The sequence below is a fragment of the Leptidea sinapis genome, chromosome 10 (assembly GCF_905404315.1).
Source record: "Leptidea sinapis chromosome 10, ilLepSina1.1, whole genome shotgun sequence".
Classification (NCBI taxonomy): domain Eukaryota; kingdom Metazoa; phylum Arthropoda; class Insecta; order Lepidoptera; family Pieridae; genus Leptidea; species Leptidea sinapis.
The window spans coordinates 4,274,711-4,296,876 of record NC_066274.1 but is presented as its reverse complement, the minus strand read 5'-3'; the positions used below and the strand labels follow the sequence as shown (position 1 = coordinate 4,296,876).

Below are 22,166 nucleotides of genomic sequence, written 5' to 3'. Positions count from 1 at the left end.
GACTAGTTTTTAATGGGGATACACTTAGGTCTTGATAATTTTCTAATGAATGTTTATTAGTTGTGCTGGAGCAGTGGCACATATTATTATTATTATTATTGTTTATAAAGGATTCAAAGCGTTCCATGTTTTAATTGCCTAATTTAACTAAGCAATCATCCTGCTTTATATGTTCTGATATTTGCTCCTGGATGAATTATATTTTTGAGTAATGTTTTGCAACATTGTTTCTAGAGAAGATATTTTATTATTTAATATATCTGTATCAATTTTATGTATTGCATGGGACTGTTAATTCTTTATTATATTTTTGTAATTTTTTCAGCAACTCTTGGTTTTTTGACCTAATTTTACAAAATTTTTGGCCTAGGAATTGGTTATTAAGGAGTTTGCTACTTTTTGCTATAAACCTTTTGATTTTTAAATATTTCTTTATCTTTTTTGAGAATTTGTTGTAATATAATTCTTATTATTAGTGGAGCTTTCATTTGTTAAATCTACAGATACCATGCTTTGTTTTTGAAGCAATTCAGACTCAAGTATGTTTATTCGACTTAAAGCCCATTCATATTCAGAACTACATTTGTCAAATGAATTAATGATTTTATGTAAGCTGTCCCTTTCTAAGGTTAAATCTAAACATTTTTGGTGCATGTCTGCCAGCTCGGACTTAAGAGAAGAGTTTGTTTTATCTTTTACTTTTTGGAACTTTTACTTTTGATTAAACTAGTAACCAAAATTTTTGAACGATGCGGGACTCGAACCGGCGACCTTTCGGGTTCCGTCTTTGATTAAGTCTCAAGTCAATTTCCTAATATGCAATTATTGGGGTTGAGCAGGTTATCAACAGTAAAGTTGATCATGTAGATGGAGCCACAACCTAAGAGTTGAACAAGACATACCAAGATTTACGAACCATACGTCACACGAACGGTTGGCTAAGTTGGAAGAGCGCTCGAATGGAACCCGAAAGGTCGCGGGTTCGAGTCCCGCATAGTTTATAAATTTTGGTTGCAAATTTAATTTACTAGAGTACTTTTTAAGATTTGTAAACGTAACCTACTGTACTTTGTTTCAGAGTAAAGACAGCGCTGGCACAGTTCAACGAATTGTAAAACGGGTGTAGTGGTTCGAGGGCACCTCTCCATACTTTATATGTGATCTATCCTCCGGGCAGTGAGTTATCGAGTCATCGTAGTGTTTAAGGCTTACTGTATATAGATAAGGTACCAATATTATTGTTACAATGGTGAAAATGTTATGACTATTTATTTTAGTTTATCGCGTTGTTAGTTGTTCATTCGCGACCATTTTGTTATCAAACCCACGTATTTTTTTTATTAACTAACGAGGCATTGATACTCTGACATATATATATACTATCCAGACTTAGAATATACTATCATATAGACAGTCTAACAGGCCGATAATGCGTTACAATTTGTTTATTTTTCAATGTGTGCGTTAGGGGTTTAATATTCAAAATACTAAAGGAGCTAATTCTTGGTATTGGCTGACCGTCATGTGACGTTACATTAACAGATTAGCTTTCCTTTTCTATCTCTTCTGTTTGTCTATACACTAATATATTGTAAGTTTATGTTCCAGATACTAATGCTACTTTTGTCAAACAATAATGGTGATATAACAAATTCAATTAAATTGAATTTTTTAATGTTTGATGCCTTGTATACATGCCAGTAGCATCGCCGAATAAAAACGAAAAGTCTCCCCCTTTCTTTCACTTGCAACGATGAACGGTTTACTTTTTTTTCGTTCGTTAGCTAATTTTCGGCCATTCCGTTCTTTATATGTAAACCCCGCGCGTTGACACAGGGACGCAACCTTGCCGTATTAAAGTTTGCGTGAAAACACGCTCTGAGTTCAGTGCCAGTTGTGTGTTTTAATACTCTGAGGTTAATATTATTATTATTCCAATGTAGGTTTCTTACAAGATAAACGGTAATGTGCAAGCACTATTGTGTTCCGGTCCGAAAGGTGCCGTGGCTGGTGAAATTACATCTTACAACTTAAAGTGACGAGCGCAGTGGGAATTCTTTGCTATGCTTTTTCAAAAAATGCTGAGCGTCATAAATCATCTCAGCCTTTTGAATTTTGAGTAGGCTTCCCTAAAACGCGAATATGAATTCTAAAACATATTGATGGCACCGGCTCAAGTTTTTGCGCCACCTTTTCTGAGGGTAGTATTTAGTAAATGACTGGACGTGACGTCACTAAGATGATGTCTTGCCCCATCACATCGCGCGGGGTAATACTGTTTTAATGATAAGTTTTATAAATTCTTATTATTATTGTGAAAGCTTTAAGCAAAATGCAAGGCGCGTACAAATTTTTATGTAGGTCAAGATGTATACTTTCGGTGCAGTGAAGCATGCGAGATGCTTTCTAGTATTAGCTTACGTAATCGGAAACTAATGGGTCCACAGGTTTTCCTATTACGCGGGTATTGCACATTTAAATAATATAATTTACTTATTTTTTGGTCTTCTGATGTAAATAAATAATTCTTTTTTCAGTCACCGATCTCTTCCAGTCCGTACTAAAATAATAATTTATCGAATAATTACTAGGAAATCCATAGTCTTAAATCATTAATACTATGTAACTCAAGGCGCAGAGTATTTCGTATCGTTACAGAAATTTTGCGTTTTATAAAATAAAGAAAGAAATACAAAGAAATTCGTCATAACTGTTTATATTTTGACGTATTAGGACTAAAGGGTTGAGAAAGTCTCAGTATAATCCTGCAAATAATTTATACCACCGTAATAACAGCTAAATTTATGGCTAAGTTCACATGACCCCGCGGTAACACACGGCGATTGGCGTATTCAAATGACAAGCATAAATATTGTGCGCGCGGTAGTCTGACATCAGCATATTTTATTGATATATGATAGAATTGAAAGTAGCATAATTTTAACTGTTTTTTATTTAGCTAAAATTTGAAGAATCTCAACCTTGTAAAAATCGTAATGGATATAACCACGATATTAATGTGTTTCTATAATATTAGCTAGATCGAAATTGTAATCAAATACGTCCACTTAATAAAAGTGGTGTTGGTACCTACTCACCAGTAATTTTCTGTTTAGTGGTCATCAATTGTCAAAATACTATGTATGTTCTAACTGTATATGTACATAAGAATCGAGCAGTTGAAATTTACATAAAATATATTTATTAAATCTTCTATGAAAGTGCCTTTCTAATAGCGCATCCTATTAACGTGACAACTGAGCCGAAAGTGCGTAATTTCAACCTAGGATGAAGTATTAACTGGATTCGCCCGGTGCGTACACCCAAAAGTGAAACAAACTTACGCGACAAAAAAGCAGTACAACATGGTAGACTACTAATTACAATGGTAGACAAGCTTGATTTTTGCTTCGGGAATGACCTTTGAACATATTACTGATTTCTTAAAATAATATACTTATTATTGTGATAAAAAGTAATATTTTTTACATATTTATATTTCTAATTATTAATGGACTTATTAATGGATTATGATCACTACAACCTCTTCTTGCGACCAAGAAAGAAAACAAACTCTGACAAAGACAGAATATAATAATGTTTACTAGTTTTTTTCAATCCTTTTTGTTGTGATCTCGTTTATACATTAATTATTTTGTGTGTCACATCGGGGTTTATACTTCCTCCTAGTTTATTACGTACAAATATAGAGATGGAAAAGTTGTATATAAATTTCTGACATCAGTTTAATTATTTTGTGTATTATTGTTATATATTGACTATTGATTATTTTGATGAAAAACGATACTGACTACTTCCAACATACAAACTATCTGACTGTATTGATCTTTTTAAAGTCTTTACGAATCGTAGTTATCTAAGAAAAAATAAATGAAATATGATGATTTTGGTGCATTTCATTATCAGATTTCACCCTTGTAAAAAACAAATAGTTGACTTCAAAAACTTAGCAAAAGGCTCTTCACCCGTTAATTGTTATAAAATTAGCATTCAAAAAATTTCGTCGTTTTTCTTGCTGACTCCAAAATGTAAGGCAGTTATAGGCGAATTATTGTTTAAGGATAAAATGCCTTAAATAGTTCGTTCAATTTGTTGTATCTATATGTATATACGTTTTTAAATGTTGATGTATATCGTATTCAATATAATTATCATTGTCTTGCACCCGTAGTACAGGCTATGTCTAGTTCGGAGCAAGATTATTTGTATAAAAATGTATTAAATATAATTAAAAAGAACCTGTGTATTGTATTGATAACGGATATTAAGATGGTGGTTGAGACTGAGGTAGCAAAATAAACAAATACTACGTTAATACTACTAAACGGATTAAAAATAAAATGTTGTAAGACATATCATTCGCAGTCTGACAGCGGAACGACAAAAGTGTGCTTTAAGACTTAGTCATGTGTCAACTGTCACTGTCCGAATAAAATATGTTTTACATTGCTGCTTATTCGCCAAGAATATTTTAACTACTGGAGTAAATGGGGCAATGTATACATATAGCAGTCGAATATATAGATATCGCAGAATGTTCCATATTTCGGCTCCGTTTATTTACGACGTGATATGTCTATATGTATAGAAAACGTCATTGTGTTATATTCATAAATTAGGGTATACATTTAACCTTAATCTTGACTTAGTATATCAGAAACAGTAAGAGCGCGACTTGTTATAAATAATGTTCTTTGTAATCTTTATAATGAAGTACTTATATACAATTCCTCTGCAGAATTAAAGGACTCAGGTCTAAAATTGAATTGATTAGTAGTAATTTAATCTTTTTATTGCATAATATGTAATTTTAATTATGTAAGTATTCTTTTTTGCTAAAAGAGAGTACTTTGCGGGTAGGAGCTATTAAAGGCGTCGATTGTTTGGGACACGACAGAAGTTGTAATTATAACAATTTGTACGCGCAATTTCTGTCTATGTGGCAGATTTCGTTTAAACCACGGACTAGTAAAAAAATAAGGACTCCGTGTCACCTTACATAACAGTGGAGCACCAAAACAAGCCGATTAACGTGTAAATACATAGCCGCACGCACACACTTACACTACCACAGGCCGATAGGCGGCCATTATGAGAATTGTCATCGTCTGTGACAGATCAGTTTGCGTCTCAATAAAATATTTTAGAAATGCCGTCGTGCGTTGTGAAAAAGTGTAAAAACGATACTATATAAGTATTTGTGGCCATATATGATTATTTAAGGGAGAAAAAATTGTGTAACAAGTATCCCGCGTAACCACACCCACTCCAGCATAACGGTGCTTCACTTGCTAATATCACGGCGCGGAGTCCTTCTTTTTTTACTCGTCCGTGGTTTAGACATGTTGACATATTTCTTTTTAGAACTATTACAAGAATAAGTTCTTCACGAATTAAGATTCGCCTCATGAGTTTATAATTAATGATCCAATTAAATTACAGCATGATAGTAAAAATACCAAATAGATTCTCAATTTATTGTATGAGTAGTATGTAACTGTTAATTATTAAGTAATGTTATGAAATCGTAACAAAGCTAAAACTATACGTCTAATATTATTTTTTAAGAATACTTGCAGTGTTTTCTACAGTACCGTATCCAAAAATGTACTTTATAGAATTTTTGTATATCTGTATGTATGTACTAGCAAAACGCAAAACTACTGTATAGATTACATGCAACATGCAGACATAGTATTTTGCTGCTATAGCGGGCGAATCCGCGGGCAGCAGCTATATTTCTTCTGTGTAATTATTACAATATACACTTAAATTGAATAGATAGTAATTATTTGATGATTTATGTAGATAAAGAAATGGTTAAAACATTGACTGAGTAAACTCTTAACTACGCGAAACCATTAGAAATAAATATTATGATGATTTATAAAAGTTTGTTGGGAAAAAAATACTTATCCAATATTATATTATCAATTATTATTAGACCTGACTATTAATTTACAAATAAATGAAACAGCGTAACGCTTATAAACTTAATATTACCTTTATCGCAATTGCTAAAGAACATAATTACTATTATAAGAGTTTGTCCAAAAAATTGTCAAAAAAGTTTATAAATATATTGAGGTGTAAGGTGAGCTCATTAGAATTTTTGCGTCAATGCTGGAATAGAAGGAGAAATTGCGCTATTTATAGTAGAATTGATAAGCTAACAATGCTTAAATAATATTATACTTTGCATATTTAAATATAAATCTTGGCGCGGTTTTTTCTTCTGTCATAGTATGTACAGTAATGTAAAACTTGTTAATTTGGTTTATATACGGCACTTGACAACGTCATAATAATTTGTTTATTTCGTCAGTTAAATTATATGAACAAGAATATAACGACTTTTATTCAATCTTCCTTTGACTGAGATCATAATATTAATTTATTTTTAATCCGGCTCGAAGGACCATTATACATTGGTTCCTCAGACTCTTAAGGATCCCTGTGGTAGGTAAATAAGTCAAAAGTTCCTCGAAGGCTGATTTATTGACGACGGACAAGTCTAAAACATGACCTAAATAATCATTGAAAAATGTTTATAGCTCACTTTTGCTTAGCTTTAGCTATTACGTAATGTTAAACAGAGCCTTAGGCCGATTCACGCATATTCTAACGATCCAAAAATCGTTGTAGTTCAGAAGTTTCATAAAACTTGGTCCAAAATTGGTATTCACGTACTGATTCGATAGGATGACAACTCAATAGGACTGAAACTCAGCGATTCATCGACGACTTGCGATAGGAAATTGCCAGTCTAATTCTACTATTCCTTTATTTTCTACCTTATTCTTTTATATATGTTTATTATGATATCAGAGTCTCTTGCTCAGTAGTACTAGTAAGTACTCAACCTAACAATATTTGAAGCCGTAGAGTAGTAAAAAGGTAAGGTATAATTATTTTTATACAGAAATTAATAGGCTGAAAATGAAAAGTCGTACCCAAACGGTTGTAATTAAAAAAATCGCCATACATACGCCGTCAAACTGGAGGTAACTCTTCGCCCAAATGTAGGTAACTGTTTCTCGTCTCATTTTGTTCGATAAAAGCTCAAAAATGTTCAAAAAAATGAGCTCGAAGAAGATTGTAACCGTGCGTCAGCTTGAATTACTTACTGAGCTATTTTAGTTTTTTCATAAAAGCTGTAATAAGTACCTTCAATATTTAATTAATAATTACGTAGGTATTTAATTAGTCCAATAACATAGGTAAAGGTAAATAAATAAATCTTTATTCTATCTCTTCCATCCTGAGTAAGAGGAAAATAAATATGTTTTTTTGAATAACTCAACATCATTGAGTGCTTTAGTCACTTGTCGCGCTGCTCTAGACACTGTAGGTTGAGATACTGAGTGGAAATTACTCTGACCAACAATGGTTTGGTAAGATCCTGTAGCATAAAATGCTAGTGCTATCAATACCTATAATGTAAAAAAGCACATGATTTTATAATTTACTAGCTGACCCAGCAAACGTTGTATTGCCGATATTAAAATCGCGATACAAAAGTAACAGTTGATCGTAGATGGGTGAAAATTTTAAGTTGTATGTATGTTTTAATGCTGACTCATAATCAAACAAATTTAAAAAAAATGTCAAAAAAAATAAAAAAATAAATTCATGTGGACCACCCTTAACATTTAGGGGGATGAAAAATAGATGTTGGCCGATTCTCAGACCTACTCAATATGCTCACAAAATTTCATGAGAATCGGTCAAGCCGTTTCGGAGGAGTACGGGAACGAACATTGTGACACGAGAATTTTATATCTAGTCAGATAAGTAGGTAGGTTAGGTACCTAAGATCTTTCTTGGTAACTACCAACCTAAATAGGAAACTAAGTAAAGTGTTACGATCTTATGGAATTAGAGGAACGAGGTCTTCAATAAGACCACCAAGGACTAAATCCTTGGTAAAGAGAAATGTTTTCACGAACTCCGTATCTGTCATTTCGAAAGCAAAATATTTGTTGATCCTCGTATTATTTCGGCGTCGACGTTCTCTTCGCCGGTCTTCCCTTTCGGAAAGATCCAAAAGTAGCCAAGACAAGCTGATATTCATGTTTATGAAAAAACTTTCAACAGCCAACAACTGCAAATTACTAACTTCAGTTCAGCGACTTCTCAGACGTTCGATTTGACATTAAATCGTTTGTAACCGATTGTAAAAAGATAGCAGAATACCACTGACACAACGATTGAAGTCCGTCTAGCTGACGTGAACACGCTTTAGCGATTTTTGGATAGGATCGTTTCTCGAACGTGCGATTTAAATCACGTGAATACGAATCGTAGGTGACTGGTGAACGACAGATGTCGCTGCGATATCGCTCATGTAATATTACGTGAATCGGGCCGCTGTACGAGAACCGAACTGCAGTACAGCAGTTGGACTTGACTTTGGAAAGCATGTAAAATGGCTAACTGAAAAAACTTTCAACAGCCAACAACTGCAAATTACTAACTTCAGTTCAGCGACTTCTCAGAAGTTCGATTTGACATTAAATCGTTTGTAACCGATTGTAAAAAGATAGCAGAATTCCACTGACACAACGATTGAAGTCCGTCTAGCTGACGTGAATACGCTTTAGCGATTTTTGCATAGGATCGTTTCTCGAACGTGCGATTTAAATCACGTGAATACGAATCGTAGGTGAACGACAGATGTCGCTGCGATATCGCTCATGTAATATTACGTGAATCGGACCACTGTACAAAAACCGAACTGCAGTACAGCAGTTGAACTTGACTTTGGAAAGCATGTAAAATGGCTAACATTTCTTTCTGATTACTGTGCAGGCCTTGTTCCCTCTGTGACCAGGTTCCCAAGAGAGTTGTATTGTTCATTTGTGCTCCCCAAGCTTGATCGGACGCATCTGTTGCTAAGAAGTGCACCGGAGGAGGGTAGTAGCGCGCTCGCTGACTGACAATTCACCATCCACCATTATAATGATCAATTAAAGTGAGTCTGCGTAAGGACCTATTTAAACCACGTAATAATAATATAGAAGAGTAATTATAGTACAGAATAATATATTACAATAATTTAGAAGACAATAAAGAAGTGTTAATGTTCGCGACGACTACTGGCAAGTAATTAACTAATAAAAAGTGATTTTTATAGTGACGACTTACCCATAAGTTCCCGTGCATTCTAAACACTGTTATAACTTCACTGTTCACATTTACGTTGAAATAAAATTAGTTCCATTATGTTTGAATTACATGTGAATTGTTAGGTTAAACTATGGATAAATGTGATAATATCAATTCCAAAAGTGTATTTACTCACGAAGTGAAGTTATCAATTGTATCTGTGTCTATCAAAAGGGTAACCACAAATAAGAGCACACGTCACCCGTTTGAATCACAAATAATTCTCATTTAGACTATTAATTTCGCCAGCTCGCTAACCGCGTCTGTGGCGTATCGGTATCTAAAGTATACTTGATATCCGCAGGGCTGGTTCGTATCACACCCGTTGGTCACGAATTTTTTTTTCCATTTTTATTTTAATTTGGACTTTATCAATAATAACTGAGTCAAAACCGTCACAAAAATATGGTTGGAACTTGCGAAGCGTGTAGAGAGCACATTAGGGCAATTCTTTGAAAATGCGCATATTGCCTCATGTTAGGAGATTGCATAAAAGTTGTGACAAAACGCATTCTTTGAGTAAATTTTACATTGCAGCAAACATACACTTAAAGAAACTGTACAAGGGAACTATTTTAGTCTTTTACTTTTTAACTGACCGGCGTTTAACATTTTCAGTGAACGGTAATGATATTTATAGTAAATGGTAATTAGAAAATGGTAAAAGTAATGAGAAATGGTAATTATAAATCAAATAACAAGAAGATAAAAGTATAAACTTTTATTTAATAATATATTAAATAATTTTTTTCAACAAACTACTAGCCATAGTTCTCACTAAAGTCAATGTGAACTATGGCTTCACATTTCTTCAAGTTAGATTTTAGATCTTTCTATAGTAGTATTTCTATATTTAGTATATTGCCATCTTCTTGTTCCTTCATGCTTCAAAAATTCTGGAATCAGACTTTCAAATATTGCAACAGCTTCTTTTCGATGGGCAGTTACTTTTACCTTTGCGATAACTCTTTTTTTTTTCTTTTCCACACCCCTTGTGACGTATGTCTCTTTCTTATGTTCCTATTTACTGTATGTTATTGCTTCATCTTTATCTAACAAGTATTCAAGCTTTTTATCTTTACAGGTACCGCATCTACTCAACAAGCATGATGTATTGGAACAACATAGTCTATTGATAACTTCTGCAGAGTCCTTTTCTTTGATTATTTTACGAGAATGTAATACTACCAACAATAGTTCTATGTTCGCATGAGTTTTACACAAATATGTTTCTCTATCACTGACATCTGGTATGAGTACCCAAAATGGCCTTTGCTTGCAAAAATATGAATAACTTTGGTATTTTCTGCTTCAAAAATTTTATGAAGATTTTTCATAGAATCTAATAAATATATTCGTTGTTTTTTAGTCTTGTCCCGGGATATACATTCTTTTTTTCCAGCAGTTATTCTTGAAATGTAGTCTCTGTCAAAAAAGGTTACAATATCCTGTTTTAACTTTTGATAATATTTTTTTTTATTGTTTCCTCGTTTCTTTCTCTAACAGAAAAGTGTTTAGTTTCAGGCAAGACCTTATGCTCTTTTAGTATTGATGTTTGTTGAAGTATGTGGTCACTAAATATATTTTTTTTCTTTTTTTGATTTCAGCGCCTGATAATTAGTCTCCAACGTTTTTTTCATAGTTTCACCAAACAAAACCTTTTTCTTGACTTCATTTATCTTTGACTTGTCATTTATTAGTCTCAGAGCTTTAGAATTTGGACTTTCTACTCGTTTTTTCAGTCTCTGACAAAGTTTTCTTTAGTTATTTAGTTTTCTCTGAAATTCTTGTTTTTGTAATGTATACATCTTTTCTTTTTTCTGCATCATGTACTTTAGTTTTGTTATCTTCTTATTTAAATTCTGAAAAATCGGATTGGCCTCGTCATTTCTATGTTCTGGTTCTGGGTTTGTATCGTGGTCTCGTATATCATGCTGTTCATGTTCCTCATCATTATCATTTCTTAAGGGGTCAGTTTCACTATCATTCGGAGTATTAACATCCATAAGTTGTTATCCTCGTTTCAGTAATAGTTTCCTTTGGTAAAATTTATTGAAATTTTCTCTCCATTTTTCCTTTGTAACTTTTTAGCTTTTGGTGTCAAATGTTTAATACTTAAAATTTTCTTACTTTCTTTTCTTTTTAAGTACCTCTGCCCTTCCTTCTCTTTTTCTCGAGCGTATTTTTCTGGATCAGACTTAATTTTAGCGTATCTTTCTCTCCGAGCTAATTTAGCCTTCTCTAGTATCTATTCTTTAGTGCGCGGCATTGTGAAATTCCTGTCAAAAAATAACTAATTTCTTTAAAATTTTCGCGGCTAAAACACATTGAAATATAAGAAATCATACGGTTTTAACGATTAAACGGATTCGATAGTGCACAACACAGGAATCACAATTAAAAATTATTATAATTACCATTTCCAAAATTTACTCATTACCATTTAATTTAGAGTAATGGAAAATATGGTAATTATGCAACTGGTAATTAGGATTTCAAACATTTTGTTGAATAAAGAGTTCTTTATAAGGATTATGAAATTTTTACCTACTTTGCCTAAAAACGGATCTTATAACAACTTAAATAAACGTTTCAGTTTAAAGAAATAATCATCTCCTAACCATAAAAATTGAAAATGGCGATTATACTATATTTCGACAAAAGCAAACCACGACGAGAAATTTTAATATGGCGCCAAAAAATGCGGTCTATGATGCGTGTAGTTTGGTCGGGCGCCGAGTGCAAACTGGCGCAAACTTGTTAAGGCAGTTAAGGGTATGAATCCTCAAATTTTTAGGTAGTAAATTAAGGCGAATATTTTTTAAACGGTAATTATAAAGTTACCCGAAGACATACTTTAAGAGCATTCTTTCTACTTAATTTATGTTATTTATGTAAAACAACTTGTGTATAGGGCTAAGGAAACTATTGCTATTTAAGAATATTGATCTATAATTACATTCTTCAAAAGGGATTTAGCTATATTGAACAAAAACTTAATCAAAATGTAAAATGGGACACGAATGGTAATTAGAATCTGGATGCTTGGAACCAAATTTCTCTAAATTAAATAAACAAAATATGGTTTCTAATAGTCTAGTTTAGATCTGTAGTACTTATATTCATATGTAGTTTTATCAAAATTCAAATATTTGCACTGTAGAAGATTCTTTACCATCCGCCGCGTAATATGCACATTCTTAAAGAAATGCCCATTAGTGTTACCGTAAAACGTATAAAATGTACTCAATGCAATTGCATGTTTCATTCCGAATGCGTCCGATTTACAGGGGACTCGACATCGTCTAGAATACAATGGAAGTGCCCAAACTGCTGTAGGAGTAAAGTAGCACGCTCGACACGCACCGACTCTGCCGATCCGACGATATCCGTGTGTGACGACACAAGGGCAACTACAGCCGCCAATTCTATGTTAATTGGTCGTTTTAAAAGTATCTTAGACGCTAAGTTGAAAACAATTAAGGATGAAATTGTAGAAGAATTGAAATCGACAGTATTTACTGAACTAAAAAAATTAAATAGTTTCTTTGTCTTCAGAGCTCTCCCAACTGCAGGTTGCACAAAATCATCTACAGTCAGAAAATGACCAGCTAAAAAGCGATTTATGCACGTTGCAAGCTCGTGTCACCTTTTCTGAGGATCAGCTTTCCGACTTAGGCTCTCAGTTCGGTAGGCAACAGCAACAAGGTAGAATAAATAATCTAGAAATCGTAGGACTGCCCCAGATGACTAGCGAATCGCCCACTGATCTAGTGCTGAAAATAGCGGAGTATGCCGACGTCGAACTCAAGCCAGATGACATTGAATTTGCGCACCGTATCCAGCCCCAGAAACCCACAGCAGGAAGGCCTAAACCCATTGTTGTGAAAATGAGGGACCGAATCTGTAAAGATAAATTACTGTCGAGTTTAAAAAGAAAAAAGGGTATTTGCACAAAATATATAGGGTTCAGTGGACTGGAGAAAAAATTCTTCGTGAACGAGCACCTAACACCAGAAAACAAACAACTTCTTAAAAAAACTAAAAAGTTTCGCACAAAAAGAAGCATTCAAGTTTGTATGGGTTAGGAACTGCAACATTTTTTTACGAAAAAACGAAGTATCACCGGCTTTAAATATACGAACGGAAAACGATCTGATCAAGTTAAAGTGATCTTCTACAAAACGTCTCATGCTACATCCACATAAAACACAAACACGAAAACGCAACATATTTCACTACACTTTCAACAACAACTATCATCACACAAGCTTAACATAACCGCCAGACATTTCAATATCATCTCAGGAACAGTCATAAATCAAAGCCACGCACATTACTCATTAAATAATCATATCTCTATAAAAAATTATTATAATAATATATTGGTACATTCTCAAAATTCACGGGCGCTAATCCTTTAAGTGTCTTGTATCAAAATATGCGTGGCTTACGTACCAAAACTGAAGAAGTACGTCTTAATATTCAAAATCATAATTTTAGTTTAATCCTTATCACAGAGTCTTGGTTAACTACTAGTATCTACGACCGTGAAATTTGCGATAGTAGATACGATATCTTGCGTCATGATCGAAATCCTGAAACCTCCAAAAAGACATTAGGCGGTGGAGTATTATTATGTGCTTCTAAGAATTTGCAAATCTTGCATCAACACGATTGAGTTTGCCCTGGCGTCGAGTCTGTATGGGCGACCATACCAGCAGAAACTCTTCACATTCAAGGAAGACGCAATGTCCACATTGGCTTAATTTATGCGCCACCAGACAACCTCTTACCTGCTCGCATCAATTCCATCTCAACCCGTCTTGCTGAAATAATTTCTCTATATCCTAATGACTACATACTCCTTACCGGTGACTTTAATCTGCCTAACATTACATGGTCAGAGTCCTGGCCAGCTATTCAGAGCAGAGGTTCAGTAGAACTACAAAATGCATTTCTGAATTTCTACGACTTATGCAATTTGGCAGGCCTGAAACAGCAGAATACAATTTGTAATTGCAAACAAAATACGTTGGACCTCTTGTTTAGTAACATCGATTTTGAAGTTCACCATTCCTTCTTGCCTCTTGTCTCTGAAGATAAATACCATCCATGCCTTGAATTCGATCTGTCTTACTTGCTAATTCGTATTACACAGCGTAAACCTACTAAAGGCCCAAATTTTTTTAAAGGTGATTACACTAAAATAAACGATACTTTGTCCTCAATTAAGTGGGACGAAATTCTATCGGCGGATTCAATTAACGACATTACTGATATTTTTTACGCTTGCTTAAAAGAATCTATAGACAACTACATCCCAGTTAAAGTTAAGTCAAAATCTAAATTCCCTGTATGATACTCAAAATCTCTGATTCACATAGTAAAGGAAAAGCTTAAAAAACATAGACATTGGAAGGAAACTAACAATCCTCGTGACTATGATGAATTTGTGATACTTAGGTCAAGCCAAAAAATTGTTCAAAAGAAGTGCTTTAAAGATTATACAGAGCGCATGCAAGATTATATTCGCAAAGATCCTAAAGTCGTTCACTCCTACATAAAATCACTGAAAAATAATAACAATGGGTATCCTGTAAGACTCACGTTGGGACAATCCACTTATTCCGATGAAATCTCAGTATGCAATGGCTTTAGTAAATACTTTGAAAGCGTATTCGTAACACCAGTACATTCAAACGGTACGCCAAGTTTTACAAATATTACACAAAACGAAGCGATATGCAATATTAGTATTCGAGAAGATGAAAGTCTCAAATTGCTAAAGTCATTGGATACAAATAAGGGAGCCGGTAGCGATGGCATTCCCTCAATTTTTCTTCATAAATGTGCTTCTTCCTTGGCTAAGCCCCTTTCCATAATCTTTAATCTATCCCTTAACGTTTTCTGCGCCTTCACATACACCCTCAAATACACTACACACAACCTTACATACTCGCACAAACACTCCTGTAACCTTATTTCGTAAAGTTTACCTTCTAAGTAGCCTTCTAAGTATAGTAATTGCAAATATTTTGTTATCTTATTCTGGCTTGTTTAAATCATAAAATGTTACCTCTTTTGTTTAATACCTATATACTGTAATCAGTTTTGGCCTTATTTTTCTACTTTATATTATAATTATAATGTATATAAATTGTGACGCTGTAGATTACATGCAAATAAATAAATAACTCTTTTAACACCTCTAGAGGAAGTGGATAGGTCTTCGCCGTTAGGTTTGGCAGGGAATTCATGAATTGTATCAGCTGACGATGCATGAGCCGACCCCGTGGCACAAAAAATCTGGCAAAGTTTAGTAATCCCACCAGTTTCTGTAGTTCCCTTAGGGTCGCGATTCGTTGTTCGACGAACTATTTCTCCGGTTATTCCGATCGTTTTTTCTTTTGGCAAAGATTTGTAGTTGTCTCAGGGATCGCATATTACTCCTAAATATATAATGCTGTTTTGGGGGTTCAAGACAGACTTCTTGAAATTTACTAGCATTCTTTAAGACTTCCAATGTGAGTTTTACATGCTTTCGCGCACATGCACATTTTGATTTGCCAGAAGATAATCGTCGAGATATATCGTATCTTCCATCGTTCTTGCAACATTTGGGCCACCCAATTTGTAAGTGTCGGTCTTGGGAGCTGTGCTTAACCCGAACGGTAGGCATGTCATTTCTAGGAGCTCTTGGTTGTATATAAGGCGTAGAAAACGACGATGTGACTTTTTTATGTTCAGATGAAAATAGGCCTGGGACAAGTCTATCTTGCACAGCCAGTCGTGGGGTTGTAAAAATCTGGGTTCCTGTACATATTTATCAATCGGAACGGTTCTGTCAATACATAGTCGCTTTTAAGTTGAAAATGGGCCTAGCTGACCCGTTCGGTTTTGGCACCAGATATAGTGGAGATATGAAGCTTGGTGTGTTTGTCGCTTATTTTAATACTCCTTGCTTTTTCAAGTTTTCTATAATAAATGACATTTCCTTCGTGATTGGAGTGTGAAATGGGCCTCTTTTTATATTGGGATAACAAAGGGGGGGGGGGGGGGGTGGATAGAGTTTAAAAAAATTTAATGCGATACCCTTGAAGTAATTTTAAAACTATTTCTGTTGCTCCCATTTGTTTCCATTCTGAGTGGTAGTGCGCTAATTGACCCGCTCGAAATGGCTTCGAGTCATTGTCTGTATCGTTTCTGATGCAACTTTGTATTTTTGGGAGCATTTGTGCGTCCTTGGTATCCTTCATGATTGAGCCCCGAGCTTCGATTGTGAAAAGAGCTCTTTCCTCTAGAAGGTTGATATTCTGGTACAATTGCGGATTGACCTCTACTTGAATAGTAGGCATGATTATATGTTACCGACATTTTTGGCTGTTGGTATACCCGATTCTCGAAAGGATCGATGGAACTGTTTGTCTCCGTATGCCGAGCCCCTGCAAGGGGCGGCTATTAAAAAAATTGGATTTACTTTGGGAAAAGCCCTCAGTTTATGGAGGCCAGAAAGCCTTTCGAACTCTTCCCGCTTTTGCCAAAGTAGTCGTAAAGCGTGTAACGTGTAACGTAAAATGTAACGCTCAAATATTTGTGTAATTGAAGGGGGAATCCGATTAAGTGATGCTTTTACCAACAGGTCTCGAACTTGACTCGTAATTGCCTCGCGTCGCATTTCAAGAGCTTCAGCTCGATGCCCACAAACTTATTGTAAAAGATCAGATGAAACTTGCAATTCATCTCTGTGGAAAAGCTCATCAATCTTTCCACTCAAATTAATATAATTAATTTCCGTATCCTGAGCCCATGAAAGAAGGCAACGAATGCTTTCTTACAAGGCTTCCTTTTGTTTTAATCAGCAGTATGTTACCGCTGCATAGGCTCTTTCAGCATTGGCTAGATGACGTAAGGTGTCAAATGTTTTTACCTCGTCTTTGTTTCCAACTCTATGAAACCTGGAGCATTGTTATATGCTTTTTGTGTATCAGCGTATCTTATATCTGACCACGTGGTACTACCTAGACGCTGCACATCGACCAGCATCTTCATAAAATTTTTGAGCGTATTTGGTACAGCAGGATCCTTTAATTTTGTTTTAATGTTAAAAGTAAAGTCCCCACGTTGATTCAGACTTCCACTATCAGAAACAAGCTCTTCGGTGATAGATTGATATAGATATGTTATAGAGCTCTCCACTAACTCCAGAGTGAATAGACACATCATCGTGACCAGTTGTAACAAAATTACTTACCCGAAATCACACTAATAAAATTCGAAACAACACTTTGTAGCCCATATCCTGAATTAGCTTGTCCATCCTGGGATCGCGACGGTGGGTGCGCTGAGATTTCTTACGGCGATGGTGGCGTGATCGCTTTTTAGAAGGTGTTTTACTGCATACGGCTGAGGCACTCGAGGAGCTGCTGGTGCACTTTGAACTACTTTGCCTACGCTTGCTCGGACCCGCAACCGCTAGCGGCTCAGAACTCAAAGGCGAAATATCTTCCATTCTACAAAAATAAATCCTTAAATTCTCTATATTTCATTACATTATCCTGTTACAAACCGGTATTTTACGTTTTATTCTGGTAGATTATTTGCAATCAAAATTATCAATTATCATAACAAATTAACGAATTAAATGTCATTGTTGTCATAGGTTACTTACTAGAGAAATAGTATGAAAACTGGTAGAAATCGACGGAAACGGATGTGCCATCTCAATAATAAGCATCCAGTGACGGTCTAGTGGTTTAATATAATAATTATTAGTCTTATTTAAATTTCTGAATCCATCGAACCTGAGTACGCTTTCACAGGAGAGTTATTTTTTTCGAGACGACACCGCGCGCGTGTATCAACGCGTAAATAAAATATACTGAACAAGGATCTCATTATCATGGGTGTGACCGACAGCCCTTTATGCTGGCGATGCATGGAATCAGACTGCAGAAGAGACGGCCCTGCATGTTCTTATAGTGTGCAGGAGGTCGACTTACGGGTACAAATCATCCGATCTCCAGCAGCGTTTCCGAACACCTGCAGCAGTCCGAAAAGAAGATAAACCGACACATGCAATGGTCCATTCAAGGCTAAATAATCCAGTCAAATAATTTTTTTCTTTGCATTTCCAAAACTGTACATAAAACGAAGGATTTTGACATAACTTCAGTTAAAATAAGACTTATTTAGTCTTTCAGTAACGCAAGTGTTAAATAACGTTAAAATAAAACACTTTAAAGGATTAAAATGCGTGTTATTCAAACTGTGTTTTTACATTAGAGTTAAATTTTTATTGTTACTACTGACAGTAAATTTTGCCAAAAACCATCTGTCTACTCGTACAGAAAATACGACCTTCGATGCAACAATTGGCGGTAAACTTCATAATCACAACTGTGACAAAATATAGGTACTATCTCGATATCTGCTAACCGCAGTCCCCCTGAAAAGGTCACGAAACGTCGCGTTAACCATTAAACTTGTTGAGTCATACTGGGTAGGTATAAAACTAAAAAAAAGCAAAATAAATACTATAGATGCATAGGTTACTACTGATCTCTTTTCAAACATCGAAAGGAACTAACCCCCACTATTTAAAAAAGGAAATTACTTTATTATTAAACTAAATGATAACATGGGTATTAAGGTATTAGTTAAGATTTGTTCAGTTGTTCATTCGTCCGGTATAATTTAATAGCAAACAAATTGCCTCGACAGCAGACGGCCGTGGGTAAGCCAGGTTTAAACGTAAACTAGGTCATATTACTTACACTCTAGTACCACCTATTGTATTTTAACAAATTAATCGTTTACTCACCGTCTCTTGACGTACATAAGGACATGATAATAATTACTGACCTTTGAGAAAGACACTACATCTACAAAGTATCAAAAACAAAAATCTACTTAAATCAATCCAATTTGCTGTCTATAAGTCGCCTGTTAGACGACATACAGTTACTTCTAGTGCCGTAGTAACTAAGATTTATTTGGTTTTATTGTTTTTTCTTATGAACATAAGAGGCAAGATGAGCAGGACGTTCAGATGATGGCAATTGATACGCCCTGCCCATTACAATGAAGTGCCGCTCAGAATTCTTGAGAATCCCAAAAATTCTGAGCGGCACTACAACACGCTCGTCACCTTGAGACATAAAATCTCAAGTCTCATTTGCTCAGTAATTTCACTAGCTACGGACTGCTTTCAGACTGAAACAAAGTAATGTTTATACATTACTGCTTCACAGCAGAAATATTCGCCGTTGTGGTACCCATAATCTAGCCGGCATACTGTGCAAAGGAGCCTCCCACAGGTAAAATTATATTGTTATACTCGTACTATTTTTGTTTTTAATACTTTGTACGAGTACTCGAGGGTGTTGGCGGGCCGTTGAATGGCCAATTTGAGTAATTTCATACTTTTAAACCGACTTCAAAAAAGGAAGAGGTTCTCAATTCATCGGTATGTTCTTTTTTTTATATTTGTTACCTCAAAACTTTCGACTGGGTGAACCGAAATTTGATATTTTTTTTTATGAAATAGGAGGACAAACGAGCGTACGGGTCACCTGATGTTAAGTGATCACCGCCCACATTCTCTTGCAACACCAGAGGAATCACAAGAGCGTTGCCGGCCTTTAAGGAAGGAGTACGCGCTTTTTTTGAAGGTATCGTCCCGGAAACACCGCACAAGGAAGCTCATTCCATAGCTTTGTAGTACGTGGAAGAAAGCTCCTTGAAAACCGCACTGTGGAGGATCCTAATTTGTGGCGTGTCGTGCAAAGGTGGAATTCGGCGGCAGGAATCAGGTTGAACAGCTCTTCGGAACACTCCCCGTGATAAATGCGATAGAAGACACACAATGAAGCGACGTGTCTACGCAACGCTAAGTAATCGAGCCGTTCACAGAGCACTGGGTCCCCGACAATTCAAGCTGCTCTGCGTTGCACGCGGTCAAATGGATCGAGCTGATACTGGGGTGCGCCAGACCAGAGATGACAGCAATACTCCATGTGTGGCCGCGCTTGCCTGCGCTTTGTAGAGCGCTAGAATAATGGCCGGCTTGAAATATTGCCGTGCTCTACTGATGACGCCCAGCTTCTTCGAAGCCAATTTGGCTTTGCCCTCTAGATGGCCACGAAATTGGCAGTCGCTCGAGATTTCGAGACCCAGTATTCTTTATTTATTTGAAAAGTGGTGCTTCTCGTGTGGTCCCATTGTAATTTGGTCCAGATCTGACAGTGGCATCAATGAGAAATCCATAAAAGTCTTAAATTTGCTAAACATACGTATAGCAAAGTGGATGATAAATTTACGAAAAACTAACCCATCGCGCCAACCGATTTTGATGATTTTTTTTTATTGGAAAGGATATACTTCAAAGATATTTTGGTGAGAGTTGGATTACGGAATCCATGATTGAATTGTTAATTAGTGTACCTCAAATTCACTAAAAAACATAAAAAAGAAAAATAAATAACAAAAAAACAACCGACTGCAAAAACACTATTTGAAAACAATAGAAATAATGTGCACTAAAAAGTATGAAAATAATTCGTATTTTTATACACAATTAGATTAATTAATCTAATTCTAGTTACAATTATTGTAATTTTTGGAGTCGGTGTCATCCAAGATAGGTTCGTAACTACATACATACGCGGCGGAAAGACACCGATTCCAAAAATGACAATAATCGTAACTACAGCTAGATTAATTAATTAGATTGTTAAAAATACGCAATTATTTTTATAGTTTTTAGTGCAAATTATATCTATTGTTGTGAAATAGTGATTTTGAAGTCGGTTGTTTTTTTGTTAATTTTTTTTTTCAATTATATCGGTACTCTGCAAATATGTTGGTCTCAGTGAGTCTAACATCTTTGTGCCGTTTGGTGAGATACATGGCCCGTGGGGCCCAAAGGTGCGGAGAATGTAAAAAGCACTGTCTACGCGGCTCAACAGGGCTACTTGAAATCCATGCACTGGCAGCTATTTACCTCAACAGATCAGCCTTGCTGTCCAACGCGGAAATGCTGCAAGTATTGTTGGTACAATTCCCCGTAATGATAGATTAGATTAAGGGCAATACACGTTTTTTATGAAGGTACCCATATATCATATGGATCATTTTACAGTTTTGTGGTAGTATGTAAGTGGAACGAAGTTCTTTCAAAAACAACTCATTAACAAACAATGAACGACGTCATACGTCGGGCCTTTGCTACCGTCAACGTGCCAGGTATCCTAGAGCCAAATGGAATTTCACGCGACGATAGTATGAGACCTTATGGCATGGCGTTGATTCCCTGTAGTCGTGGAAGGCCGTAGGATGCGACTTAGGTGGACACGCTCCATATTCAAAACACATCTAAGGGTCAGGTGCAGCAGCGGAATCTGCCGAAAATACAAAGCGGAGGAAATATGCATCACTTAAACATAAACTTATTATTACTTATATAAACTTAGTAAAGGAGCTCCTGTTTCCGCAATTAGACCACTCCTTTACCAGTGGGAGGATCCCTTGCACAGGATGCCGACTAGATTATGGGACTACAACCGCGCCTGTTTCTGCCGTGAAAAAGTAATGTGTAAACATAATTATTGTATTTCAGTCTGAAGGTCGCCGAAGCTAGTGAAATTACGGGGCAAATGAGACTTAACATTTTGTCTCAAGGTGACGACCGCAATTGAAGTGACGCTCAGAATTTTTGGGGTTTTTCAAGAATCCTCAGTGGCTCTGCATTGTAATGGGAATCGTTATAATACCAGTACCTTTCATTTTAGTATGGCGGTTACGACAATACCAGATTTGTGACAGGTTTTTAATATTTTTGTTTGTATATTGACGTTCATTAGGCAACAAAACCTCGCCTCGCTTTCTTTTTATTATATTAATTTCCATAATTATCCCAACAGCATAAAATATTGCAACAAGATTGCACTGCAAAACGTGACATCGACAATGACTGA

At 35.5% G+C, this 22,166-nt stretch overlaps 1 protein-coding gene across 1 annotated transcript in view; it reads left to right on the top strand.

The window, feature by feature from the left end:
* LOC126966494 (armadillo repeat-containing protein 8-like) overlaps positions 1-6,371 on the top strand; it is a 35,255-nt gene extending 28,884 nt beyond the window's left edge. The window contains exon 14 of the mRNA XM_050810594.1: positions 1,079-6,371. Within this exon, the coding sequence (XP_050666551.1) occupies positions 1,079-1,115 (37 nt within the window). The 3' untranslated portion in view covers positions 1,116-6,371. The remainder of the gene's footprint in view (positions 1-1,078) is intronic.
* Positions 6,372-22,166: the final 15,795 nt, after the last annotated feature.